The 14037-nt window shown below is 45.5% G+C and overlaps 2 protein-coding genes across 2 annotated transcripts in view; both read right to left on the bottom strand.

Moving 5' to 3' along the window:
* LOC128640333 (tyrosine-protein phosphatase non-receptor type 6) overlaps positions 1–14037 on the bottom strand; it is a 411611-nt gene that overhangs the window by 195286 nt on the left and 202288 nt on the right. The window lies entirely within an intron of this gene.
* Positions 1–14037, bottom strand: part of LOC128640590 (calsyntenin-3-like) — a 145582-nt gene that overhangs the window by 3480 nt on the left and 128065 nt on the right. Inside the window, exons 16-17 of the mRNA XM_053693060.1 lie at positions 4652–4784; positions 1375–1568 (exon numbers count right to left, since the gene is read on the bottom strand). Of these exons, the coding sequence (XP_053549035.1) occupies positions 1375–1568; positions 4652–4784 (327 nt within the window). The remainder of the gene's footprint in view (positions 1–1374; positions 1569–4651; positions 4785–14037) is intronic.

Genomic DNA, 14037 nt, shown 5'->3' with positions numbered 1-14037 from the left:
TGTGCTGAAGACAGCGCTGTGTGTTACAGTTTTGTTAGTGCTGCTGGTGTGCTGAAGACAGCGCTGTGTGTTACAGTTTTGTTAGTGCTGCTGGTGTGCTGAAGACAGCGGTGTGTGTCATTACGGTTTTGTTGGTGCTGCTGGTGTGCTGAAGACAGCGCTGTGTGTCATTACTGTTTGGTTAGTGCTGCTGGTGTGCTGTAGACAGCGCTGTGTGTCATTACGGTTTTGTTGGTGCTGCTGGTGTGCTGAAGACAGCGCTGTGTGTCATTACGGTTTTGTTGGTGCTGCTGGTGTGCTGAAGACAGCGGTGTGTGTCATTACGGTTTTGTTGGTGCTGCTGGTGTGCTGAAGACAGCGGTGTGTGTCATTACTGTTTTGTTGGTGCTGCTGATGTGCTGAAGACAGCGGTGTGTGTCATTACTGTTTGGTTAGTGTTGCTGGTGTGCTGAAGACAGCGGTGTGTGTCATTACTGTTTGGTTAGTGCTGCTGGTGTGCTGAAGGCAGCGCTGTGTGTCATTACGGTTTGGTTAGTGCTGCTGGTGTGCTGAAGACAGCGGTGTGTGTCATTACTGTTTGGTTAGTGCTGCTGGTGTGCTGAAGACAGCGGTGTGTGTCATTACGGTTTTGTTGGTGCTGCTGGTGTGCTGAAGACAGCGCTGTGTGTCATTACTGTTTGGTTAGTGCTGCTGGTGTGCTGAAGACAGCGGTGTGTGTCATTACGGTTTTGTTGGTGCTGCTGGTGTGCTGAAGACAGCGGTGTGTGTCATTACAGTTTGGTTAGTGCTGCTGGTGTGCTGAAGACAGCGGTGTGTGTCATTACTGTTTGGTTAGTGCTGCTGGTGTGCTGAAGACAGCGGTGTGTGTCATTACAGTTTGGTTAGTGCTGCTGGTGTGCTGAAGACAGCGGTGTGTGTCATTACTGTTTGGTTAGTGCTGCTGGTGTGCTGAAGGCAGCGCTGTGTGTCATTACGGTTTGGTTAGTGCTGCTGGTGTGCTTCAGACAGCGGTGTGTGTCATTACAGTTTGGTTAGTGCTGCTGGTGTGCTTCAGACAGCGGTGTGTGTCATTACAGTTTGGTTAGTGCTGCTGGTGTGCTGAAGACAGCGGTGTGTGTCATTACTGTTTGGTTAGTGCTGCTGGTGTGCTGAAGGCAGCGCTGTGTGTCATTACGGTTTGGTTAGTGCTGCTGGTGTGCTGAAGACAGCGCTGTGTGTTACGGTTTTGTTGGTGCTGCTGGTGTGCTGAAGACAGCGCTGTGTGTTACGGTTTTGTTGGTGCTGCTGGTGTGCTTTGATAGTGCTGTTTTGATTGGTCACCTCTTTGCTTTGATAGTGCTGTGCAGTGCTCTCTGTGTTTTCTTGTCTTTTTACCTCCATTGGATTCACAGTTATTGTCATGGCCGAGTCTTCCCAGAATGGATCTCTCTGATTGGCAGCTTCTAGCTCTGAGCCCTCAGCTCCACCTTTTTGCCGCACGCTGTGTATTCTTGACAACCCCAGCGTAACAATTAGTGCTAGGAACCCAATGCATACGACAATTATCACCATGGCAACTCCAGGGAACACTGCAGAGAGACGTGTGACAGGGATTACTAGATAGCTATAATAACATAATCATACTGACTTGCAGGGGGCAATGGGTTCATTACCGTATACTGCGGGGTTGTTATATGACAGGTATGGCAGTAAGTTACACACCTGAGCTGCGGTTGGCGCTTAACGACGTGTGACGGGATTACTAGATAGCTATAATAACATAACCATACTGACTTGCAGGGGGCAATGGGTTCATTACCGGATACTGCGGGGTTGTTATATGACAGGTATGGCAGTAAGTTACACCTGAGCTGCGGTTGGCGCTTACTGACGTGTGACAGGGATTACTAGATAGCTATAATAATATAATTATACTGACTTGCAGGGGACAATGGGTTCATTTCCGGGATACTGCGGGGTTGTTATATGAGGGGTATGGCAATAAGTTACACCTGAGCTGCGGTTGGCGCTTACTGACGTGTTACAGGGATTACTAGATAGCTATAATAACATGATCATACTGACTTGCAGGGGGCAATGGGTTAATTACCGTATACTGCGGGGTTGTTATATGACGGTATGGCAGTAAGTTACACCTGAGCTGCGGTTGGCGCTTACTGACGTGTTACAGGGATTACTAGATAGCTATAATAACATAATCATACTGACTTGCAGGGGGTAATGGGTTAATTACCGTATACTGCGGGGTTGTTATATGACGGGTATGGCAGTAAGTTACACACCTGAGCTGCGGTTGGCGCTTACGGACGTGTGACAGGGATTACTAGATAGCTATAATAACATAATCATACTGACTTGCAGGGGGCAATAGCTTCATTACCGGGATACTGCGGGGTTGTTATATGACGGGTATGGCAGTAAGTTACACCTGAGCTGCGGTTGGCGCTTACTGACGTGTGACATGGATTACTAGATAGCTATAATAATAATCATACTGACTTGCAGGGGGCAATGGGTTCATTACTGGATACTGCGGGGTTGTTATATGAGGGGCATGGCAGTAAGTTACACACCTGAGCTGCGGTTGGCGCTTACTGACGTGTGACAGGGATTACTAGATAGCTATAATAACATAACCATACTGACTTGCAGGGGTCAATGGGTTCATTACCGGATACTGCGGGGTTGTTATATGACGGTATGGCAGTAAGTTACACCTGAGCTGCGGTTGGCGCTTACTGACGTGTAACAGGGATTACTAGATAGCTATAATAATAATCATACTGACTTGCAGGGGCCAATGGGTTCATTACCGTATACTGCGGGGTTGTTATATGACGGGTATGGCAGTAATTTACACACCTGAGCTGTGGTTGGCGCTTACTGACGTGTGACAGGGATTACTAGATAGCTATAATAACATAACCATACTGACTTGCAGGGGTCAATGGGTTCATTACCGGATACTGCGGGGTTGTTATATGACGGTATGGCAGTAAGTTACACCTGAGCTGCGGTTGGCGCTTACTGACGTGTAACAGGGATTACTAGATAGCTATAATAATAATCATACTGACTTGCAGGGGCCAATGGGTTCATTACTGTATACTGCGGGGTTGTTATATGACGGGTATGGCAGTAAGTTACACACCTGAGCTGCGGTTGTCGCTTACTGGCGTGTGTCCTGAGAGCTCTACAGGCCCCTGATGTGCGCTGTGAACAAACTGCTTGTCTGACAGGAGGGATTACTAGATAGCTATAATAATAATCATACTGACTTGTAGGGGGCAATGGGTTCATTTCCGGGATACTGCAGGGTTGTTATATGATGGGTATGGCAGTAAGTTACACCTGAGCTGCGGTTGGCGCTTACTGACGTGTGACAGGGATTACTAGATAGCTATAATAACATAATCATACTGACTTGCAGGGGGCAATGGGTTCATTACCGTATACTGCGGGGTTGTTATATGACAGGTATGGCAGTAAGTTACACACCTGAGCTGCGGTTGGCGTTCACTGACGTGTGACAGGGATTACTAGATAGCTATAATAATAATCATACTGACTTGCAGGGGGCAATGGGTTCATTACCGTATACTGCGGGGTTGTTATATGACGGGTATGGCAGTAAGTTACACCTGAGCTGCGGTTGGCGCTCACTGACGTGTGACAGGGATTACTAGATAGCTATAATAATAATCATTCTGACTTGCAGGGGGCAATGGGTTCATTACCGTATACTGCGGGGTTGTTATATGACGGGTATGGCAGTAAGTTACACCTGAGCTGCGGTTGGCGCTCACTGACGTGTGACAGGGATTACTAGATAGCTATAATCATACTGACTTGCAGGGGGCAATGGGTTCATTACCGTATACTGCGGGGTTGTTATATGACGGTATGGCAGTAAGTTACACACCTGAGCTGCGGTTGGCGTTCACTGACGTGTGACAGGGATTACTAGATAGCTATAATAACATAATCATACTGACTTGCAGGGGGCAATGGGTTCATTACCGGGATACTGCGGGGTTGTTATATGACGGGTATGGCAGTAAGTTACACCTGAGCTGCGGTTGGCGCTTACTGACGTGTTACAGGGATTACTAGATAGCTATAATAACATAATCATACTGACTTGCAGGGGGCAATAGCTTCATTACCGGGATACTGCGGGGTTGTTATATGACAGGTATGGCAGTAAGTTACACACCTGAGCTGCGGTTGGCGTTCACTGACATGTGACAGGGATTACTAGATAGCTATAATAACATAATCATACTGACTTGCAGGGGGCAATGGGTTCATTTCCGGGATACTGCGGGGTTGTTATATGACGGGTATGGCAGTAAGTTACACACCTGAGGTGCGGTTGGCGCTTACTGACGTGTGACAGGGATTACTAGATAGCTATAATCATACTGACTTGCAGGGGGCAATGGGTTCATTACCGGATACTGCGGGGTTGTTATATGACGGGTATGGCAGTAAGTTACACACCTGAGCTGCGGTTGGCGCTTACTGACGTGTGACGGGGATTACTAGATAGCTATAATAACATAATCATACTGACTTGCAGGGGGCAATGGGTTCATTACCGGGATACTGCGGGGTTGTTATATGACGGGTATGGCAGTAAGTTACACACCTGAGCTGCGGTTGGCGCTTACTGGCGTGTGTCCTGAGAGCTCTACAGGCCCCTGATGTGCGCTGTGAACAAACTGCTTGTCTGACAGGAGGTGACTGGGAGATTGTGCACGTATCCTGTGTAACACGTCAATCTGCAAAACAAACACCTGCATTAGACTTACAGCCCCGATAACCTCTTGTCACAGCACTGATACAGCATTCATTAGGGTGAGACAATCCTGCAGCTAAGCAATGTATTAGTAATCCCTGTGCCATATACCGCATTAACGTTTTAACAAGCAATGCGAGGTTTATGGATCAGTGTTTCACCCAGGACCTTTTTAATGGGCACACCACCTGGCTGATTTTAATGACCACCCGGCTGATTTTAGCCACAAATAAACTAAAAATACCCAATATTGGGGGGAACTTACGGCAGCGGCCATAAGTCGCATAACCGCATTCGTTAGCATATTGATCCATACAAAATTTTACGAGAGCTGATTTAGGATGTGAAAGCCACAACAATTGTGCCTAGAATCTCAAGAATTGCTGCTGGCATCGGCGCCTGGAGTCGTTTCAAGATCTCGGCCTTCACCATACCCTTGGCCCTGTCGTTAAGCAGCACTTTGTGTGCTTTAGCGCAACAATTACATTTAATGTGCCCACTTCACATCTTATTCAAAGGATCAGTTTGGAGGGTGCTGTTAATATTTCTTCTACAAGATACGACGAGTCCACGGATTTCATCCTTGTGGGATATTAACCTCCTGCTAACAGGAAGTGGCAAAGAGCACCACAGCAGAGCTGTATATATAGCTCCTCCCTTCCCTCCACCCCCAGTCATTCTCTTTGCCTGTGTTAGTAATAGGAAGAGGTAAAGTGAGGTGTTAGTTTTAGATTCTTCAATCAAGAAGTTTTTTATTTTAAATGGTACCGGTGAGTACTATTTTCCTCAGGGAGATATGGAATGAAGAAGATTTCTGCCCTGAGGTTGATGATCTTAGCAGATCCATTTTGGTTCCCACAGAGCTTCTGAAGGTAGTGCAAGAGAAATCTTCAGTGTGGAGAACGGTGTCATGCTACAAGCAGCATTGAGGTATGTTCAGTCTTTTATTTCTGAGGAGACTTGGTATATCAGAACTGGCTGACATTTTTCCCTGCAAGGGAAGGGGTAAGCAGTAGACCTGTATCACTGAGGGTGTTACTGAAGATCCTTGTGTTTTATACATATTGCTTTGACATATCTGTATTGGGGCTGGACACTGGGAGAGGCAGCTTGACATTATATATTTATTAGTAATAAAGTCAGTAGGGCTGCAGTTTCTTGTTAAGAGATTTTAGGGGACCACATGGCTTTATTTTTCACACCGCTTCCCATGCGGTTAAACAGACTGTTCAGACGACGTTCATGATGGGCGGGGCCTATTTCGCGCGCTCAGACGCGCAGTTTACTCTAAGAAGGCAGCAGGCATTAGCTCCGGTGGGGCCTAAAGTTGTGTTCTGTTCACCGGATCGCTGTCGAGTCATTTTGCAGTACCCTGGGGGCAGGTAGGTGCCACAGCAGAGCTGTGGCGAGGTGCAGGGGTAATTTTTTCTGTTAAGATATATTTTTTGATTAAAATGTCTCTTAGAGGGTAAATTCACCTGTTACTTATAGGGTGCAATAATTTTTGGGCCAATTGAATTATTATATTTAATTATTTAGCATTTTTAAACGTTTTAGGCAGTTTGAGAAAAAATTGTTGCGTTTTTTATTTCTTAAAGGCGCAGTACACATTTCTCTTGCAAGGTGTATCCAGTCCACGGATTCATCCTTTACTTGTGGGATATTCTCATTCCCTACAGGAAGTAGCAAAGAGAGCACACAGCAAAGCTGTCCATATAGCTCCCCCTCTAGCTCCACCCCCCAGTCATTCTCTTTGCTGGCTCTAAGCACTAGGGTCTCTCTCGGGAGTGTAAAGTGAATGTGGTGTTAGAATTGTAGTTTTATTATTTTCAATCAAAAGTTTGTTATTTTAAATGGTACCGGTTTGTACTATTTACTCTCTAGCAGAAAAGTGATGGAGATTTCTGCTGAGAGGAAAATGATTTTAGCATGTTGTAACTAAAATCCACTGCTGTTCCCACACAGGACTGAGGAGTACCAGAAAACTTCAGTTGGGGGGAACAGTTTGCAGGGTGATCTGCAATAAGGTATGTTCAGTCATTTATTTCTAGACAAGACTGAGATAATGCTAGAAGAGACTGACAATATCCCCATGAGGGGAGGGTAAGCTATGTTCACAGACTTAGTAAGGAATTGAATGCTTACATAATAGGGCTAATATACTGGTTGACACTTATTCAGGGCAATTGATTGTTTGGCTAAGGAAAAATCGTTTTGCAAGACACTTTAAAAGCCCTTTTGGTTTTTTTTCTGGGGTTATTACCACATGGCTGTTTTTTTAGTCACTTAGGAGTGATTTACTAGGCCTCACAGCTCCAGAGTAGAGTGGGAGGGGCCTAATTTCGCACCTCAGATGCGCACTTAGAATTGCAGATAAGTTCATGCTGTTTCACATGGAGGGTCCTGCTGATGTTTGAGGGCCTAAAAGAAGCTATATTCCCCCAAATCTGATCCCTAAGGGAAGGTAGGGCCACAGCAAGGCTGTGGCAAGGTGCTGTAGTGATTTAACCAGGTGTTGGCTTTAGGCTGCTCTGGTTTGGGCATTAAGGGGTTAATCATTTTGAAACTTGGGGTGCAATCTTATTAAGGCTTTAGCTACATACTGTGAAATTTTCAGAAAGATTGCTGCATTTTTCACCGTTTTGTAAAATTGTGTGCTTTTTATCTCTTAAAGGCACAGTAACGTTTTTTTTCAAATTGTGTTTTTTATTTGATTAAAGGGATTCCAAGCCTGTTTGTGTACTCTACTAGTCTGTTAAAACATGTCTGACACTAAGGAAAATCCTTGCTCAATGTGTTTAGAAGCCATGGTGGAACCCCCTCTCAGAATGTGTCCCACTTGTACTGATATGTCTATACACTTTAAAGATCATATTGTTGCACTTGAGAATGTGGCCCAAGATGATTCTCAGACTGAAGGTAACGGGGGTAGCCCGTCTGCCTCTCCCCAAGTGTCACAACCAGTTACGCCCGCGCAAGTGACGCCAAGTACCTCCTAGTGCGTCTAACCCCTTTACATTACAAGACTTAGCGGCAGTCATGGATAATTCTCTTACAGCCTTCTTATTTAAACTGCCCATGTTACCTGCAAAGCGTGATAGCTCCATTTTAAGAACAGATTATGAGCATTCTGACGCTTTGGTAGCCGTATCCGATATACCCTTACAACGCTCTGAAGTGGGAGCGAGGGATTTGATGTCTGAGGGAGAAGTCTCTGATTCAGGAAGGGTTCCTCCCCAGACAGATTCAGATACATTGGCTTTTAAATTTAAACTAGAACACCTCCGTGTTTTACTTAGGGAGGTACTAGCTACTCTGGATGATTGTGACCCTTTGGTGATCCCAGAGAAATTGTGTAAAATGGACAAGTACCTAGAGGTCCCTGTTTACACGGATGCGTTTCCGGTCCCTAAGAGGATTGCGGATATCGTTACTAGGGAGTGGGATAGGCCAGGTGTCCCTTTTGTCCCCCCTCCTGTTTTTAAGAAAATGTTCCCCATATCTGACCCCATGCGGGACTCGTGGCAGACGGTCCCTAAGGTGGAGGGGGGGTGTTTCTACACTAGCTAAACGCACAACCATACCAATTGAAGACAGTTGTGCTTTTAAAGACCCTATGGATAAAAAATTAGAGGGTTTACTTAAGAAAAATTTTGTTCAACAAGGTTTTCTTCTCCAACCTATTGCCTGCATTATTCCTGTAACTACTGCAGCTGCTTTCTGGTTTGAGGCGCTGGAAGACTCGCTCCAGACGGAGACCTCATATAAGGAAATTATGGATAGAATTAAAGCTCTAAAGCTAGCTAATTCTTTTATCACTGACGCCGCTTTCCAAATAGCTAAGTTATCGGCGAAAAATTCAGGTTTCGCCATTTTGGCGCGCAGGGCGCTATGGCTAAAGTCCTGGTCGGCCGATGTGTCGTCTAAATCCAATCTTTTGAACATTCCTTTCAAAGGGAAGACCCTATTCGGGCCTGAATTGAAAGAGATTATTTCAGATATCACCGGGGGGAAAGGCCATGCTCTCCCTCAGGACAAAGCCTTTAAAACAAAGAACAAAGCTAATTTTCGTTCCTTTCGCAATTTTAGGAACGGCCCCGCTTCATCCTCTCCGGCTGCAAAGCAAGAGGGTAACGCTTCACTGCCCAAGGCAAACTGGAAACCTTACCAGGGCTGGAATAAGGGTAAACAGGCCAAAAAGCCTGCAGCTTGCCACCAAGACAGCATGAAGGGGTAGCCCCCGATCCGGGACCGGATCTAGTAGGGGGCAGACTCTCTCTCTTCGCTCAGGCCTGGGCAAGAGATGTACACGATCCTTGGGCATTAGAGATTGTAGCCCAGGGATACTTTCTAGAATTCAAGGACTCTCCTCCAAGGGGAAGGTTCCACATTTCTCGTCTGTCTACAGATCAGACAAAGAAAGAGGCGTTTTTACGCTGTGTAGAAGATCTACATACAATGGGAGTGATCCACCCAGTTCCAATTGCAGAACAAGGACTGGGGTTTTACTCAAACCTGTTTGTGGTTCCCAAAAAAGAAGGAACTTTCAGACCAATCCTGGATCTCAAAATTCTAAACAAATTCCTCAGTCCCATCATTCAAGATGGAGACCATTCGGACAGTCTTACCAATGATCCAGGAGGGTCAATATATGACTACCGTGGATCTAAAGGATGCGTATCTGCACATTCCTATCCACAAAGATCATAACCAGTTTCTCAGGTTTGCCTTTCTGGACAAGCATTTTCAGTTTGTGGCTCTTCCTTTAAGGTTGGCCACTGCTCCCAGAATTTTCACAAAGGTGCTAGGGTCCCTCCTGGCGGTTCTAAGACCGCGGGGCATAGCAGTGGCGCCTTACCTAGACGACATCTTAATTCAGGCGTCAACTTTCCAAAGAACCAAGTCTCACACGGAGATTGTATTGGCCTTTCTGAGGTCTCATGGGTGGAAGGTGAACATCAAAAAGAGTTCTCTCTCCCCCCTCACAAGAGTTTCATTCCTAGGAACCCTGATAGACTCGGTAGAAATGAAAATATTTCTGACGGAGGTCAGAAAGCTAAAACTCTTAACTACTTGCCGAGCTCTTTATTCCATCCCTCGGCCATCTGTGGCTCAGTGCATGGAGACAATCGCACTAATGGTTGCGGCAATGGACATAGTCCCTTTTGCTCGGATACACCTCAGACCACTGCAACTATGCATGCTCAAACAGTGGAATGGGGATTATGCAGATTTGTCTCCTCAAATTCAGTTGGACCAGGAGACCAGAGATTCTCTTCTCTGGTGGTTGTCTCAGGATCACCTGTCTCAAGGAATATGTTTCCGCAGGCCAGAGTGAATCATCGTAACGACCGACGCCAGTCTGTTAGGCTGGGGTGCGGTCTGGGACTCCCTGAAAGCTCAGGGCTTATGGTCTCGGGAAGAAACTCTTCTCCCGATAAACATTCTGGAACTGAGGGCGATATTCAACGCTCTTCAGGCATGGCCTCAACTAGCGGCGGCCAAATTCATCAGATTTCAGTCGGACAACATCACGACTGTAGCTTACGTCAATCATCAGGTGGGAACAAAGAGTTCCCTAGCGATGACGGAAGTAACTAAAATAATCAGGTGGGCGGAGGATCACTCCTGCCATCTCTCAGCAATTCACATCCCAGGAGTAGACAACTGGGAGGCGGATTTTCTAAGTCGTCAGACTTTTCACCCGGGGGAGTGGGAACTCCACCCGGAGGTATTTGCCCAGCTGACTCGGCTATGGGGCACCCCAGAGTTGGATCTGATGGCGTCCCGTCAGAACACTAAACTTCCTCTCTAAGGGTCCAGGTCCTGGATCCCAAGGCGGTATTGATAGATGCTCTAGCAGCGCCTTGGTCCTTCAATCTGGCTTATGTTTTTCCACGGTTTCCTCTCCTCCCGCGTCTGGTTGCCAGAATCAAGCAGGAGAAGGCTTCAGTGATTCTGATAGCGCCTGCGTGGCCTCGCAGGACTTGGTATGCAGACCTAGTGGACATGTCATCTGTCCCACCATGGTCACTGCCAATGAGGCAGGATCTTCTAATACAGGGTCCGTTCAAGCATCCAAATTTAGTTTCTCTACGTCTGACTGCTTGGAGATTGAACGCTTAATTCTATCAAAGCGTGGGTTCTCTGAGTCAGTTATAGATACTCTGATTCAGGCTAGAAAGCCTGTCACCAGGAAAATCTACCATAAGATATGGCGGAAATATCTTTTGTTGGTGTGAATCCAAGGGTTACTCATGGAGTAAGATTAGGATTCCCAGGATATTGTCCTTTCTCCAAGAAGGACTGGAGAAAGGATTGTCAGCTAGTTCCTTAAAAGGACAAATATCTGCTTTGTCTATCCTGTTACACAAGCGTCTGGCAGAGGTACCAGACGTTCAAGCGTTTGCTCAGGCTTTAGTCAGAATCAAGCCTGTCTATAAACCTGTGGCTCCGCCATGGAGTTTGAATCTAGTTCTTTCAGTTCTTCAAGGGGTTCCGTTTGAACCTTTACATTCCATAGACATTAAGTTGTTATCTTGGAAAGTTTTGTTTTTGATAGCTATCTCTTCTGCTCGAAGAGTTTCAGAATTATCTGCCTTACAGTGTGATTCATCTTACCTGGTGTTCCACGCAGATAAGGTAGTTTTGCGTACCAAGCCTGGTTTTCTTCCTAAAGTTGTTTCTAACAAGAATATTAACCAGGAAATAGTTGTTCCTTCTCTGTGTCCTAATCCATCTTCGAAGAAGGAACGTCTATTACACAATCTTGATGTAGTTCGTGCTTTAAAGTTCTATTTACAAGCAACTAAGGATTTCAGACAAACCTCTTCCTTGTTTGTTATCTATTCTGGTAAGAGGAGAGGTCAGAAAGCGACTGCTACCTCTTTCCTTTTGGCTGAAAAGCATCATCCGTTTGTCCTATGAGACTGCTGGCCAGCAGCTTCCTGAAAGAATTACTGCTCATTCTACCAGAGCAGTGGCTTCCACATGGGCTTTCAAAAATGAGGCTTCTGTTGAACAGATTTGTAAGGCAGCGACTTGGTCTTCACTGCATACTTTTGCCAAATTTTACAAATTCGATACTTTTGCTTCTTCGGAGGCTATTTTTGGGAGAAAGGTTTTGCAAGCAGTGGTGCCTTCCGTTTAAGGTACCTGTCTTGTTCCCTCCCTTCATCCGTGTCCTAAAGCTTTGGTATTGGTATCCCACAAGTAAAGGATGAATCCGTGGACTGGATACACCTTGCAAGAGAAAACAGAATTTATGCTTACCTGATAAATTACTTTCTTTTGCGGTGTATCCAGTCCACGGCCCGCCCTGGCATTTAAGTCAGGTAAAAAATTTTTGTTTAAACTACAGTCACCACTGCACCCTATGGTTTCTCCTTTTTCTTCCTAACCTTTGGTCGAATGACTGGGGGGTGGAGCTAGAGGGGGAACTATATGGACAGCTTTGCTGTGTGCTCTCTTTGCTACTTCCTGTAGGGAATGAGAATATCCCACAAGTAAAGGATGAATCCGTGGACTGGATACACCGCAAGAGAAAGTAATTTATCAGGTAAGCATAAATTCTGTTTTTTCTAAAAGTTGTTTGAATCAATAAATGAGGGGATTTACGACTATTGTGGCTATTACTAGTCTGTTCAACATCTCTGACATTGAGGAATCTCAGTGTTCTATGTGTTAAGATGCCATTGTGGAACCCCCTCTTACTTTGTGTACCTCTTGTACTGAAAGGGCCTTACAATGTAAAAAGCATATTTTAAGTAAAGAAAGTGTGCCTAAGGACGATTCTCATTCTGAAGAGAATCAGGATATGCCATCTAATTCTCCCCAAGTGTCACAACCTTTAACGCCCACACAACACCCACACAAGCGACGCCGAGTTCCTCAAATGCGTCTAATTCTTTTACTCTGCAGGATATGGCTGCAGTTATGTCAACTACCCTTACAGAGGTATTATCTAAGTTACCAGTGTTACAGGGTAAACATAGTAGGACAGGAATTAATGTGAATACTGAGTCCTCTGATGCTTTGTTGGCTATTTCCGATGTACCCTCACAGGGCTCTGAGTTGGGGGTCAGGGAATTGTTGTCTGAGGGAGAACTTTCAGACCCAGGAAGTATGTTACCTCAGACAGATTCGGACGTCATGTCCTTTAAATTTAAGCTTGAACACCTCCGCCTGTTACTTCAGGAGGTTTTAGCGACTCTGGATGATTGTGACCCTATTGTAATACCACCAGAGAAATTGTGTAAAATGGACAAATATCTAGAGGTACCTACTTACACTGATGTTTTTCCGGTTCCTAAAAGAATTTTGGAAATTATAAAGAAGGAATGGGACAGACCGTGTATACCGTTCTCTCCTCCTCCTAATTTCAAGAAAATGTATCCCATATCAGACACCATTCGGGACTCTTGGCAGTCGGTCCCTAAGGTGGAGGGAGCTATATCTACCCTGGCTAAGCGTACAACTATTCCTATTGAGGACAGTTGTGCTTTCAAAGACCCTATGGATAAGAAGTTAGAGGGTCTTCTAAAGAAATTATTTATTCATCAGGGTTTCCTTTTACAACCAACAGCTTGCATTGTTCCAGTTACTACTGCAGCAGCTTTTTGGTTTGATGCTCTAGAAGAGTCTCTGAAGGTTGAGACCCCTTTAGAGGACATTTTAGATAGAATTAGGGCTCTCAAGCTAGCTAATTCCTTTATTACAGATGCCGCCTTTCAAATTGCTAAGTTGACGACGAAAAATGCAGGATTTGCCATTTTGGTGCGTAGAGCGTTATGGTTAAAATCGTGGTCTGCTGATGTGTCATCTAAATCAAAGCTCTTAGCTATTCCTTTCAAGGGGAAGACCCTATTCAGGCCTGAGATGAAGGAAATCATTTCTGACATTACTGGAGGTAAAGGTCATGCTTTACCTCAGGATAAGCCTGTTAAGATGAGGGGTAAACAAAATAATTTTCGTTCCTTTCGAAATTTTAAAGGAGTACCCTCTGCTTCCTCTTCCTCCACAAAGCAGGAAAGGAATTTTACTCAGGCCAAGTCCGTCTGGAGACCCAACCAGGCTTGGAACAAGGGTAAGCAACCCAAGAAGACCGTTGCTGCTACAAAGACAGCATGAAGGGACGGCCCCCGATCTGGGTCCGGATCTAGTAGGGGGGCAGACTTTCTTTACCCAGGCTTGGGTAAGAGATGTTCAGGACCCCTGGGCACTGGGAATCGTGACCA

The sequence above is a fragment of the Bombina bombina genome, chromosome 9 (assembly GCF_027579735.1).
Source record: "Bombina bombina isolate aBomBom1 chromosome 9, aBomBom1.pri, whole genome shotgun sequence".
NCBI classification, from domain to species: Eukaryota; Metazoa; Chordata; class Amphibia; order Anura; family Bombinatoridae; genus Bombina; species Bombina bombina.
Note: the sequence above shows the minus strand (reverse complement) of the source record. Positions and strands in the feature narration are given on the sequence as shown.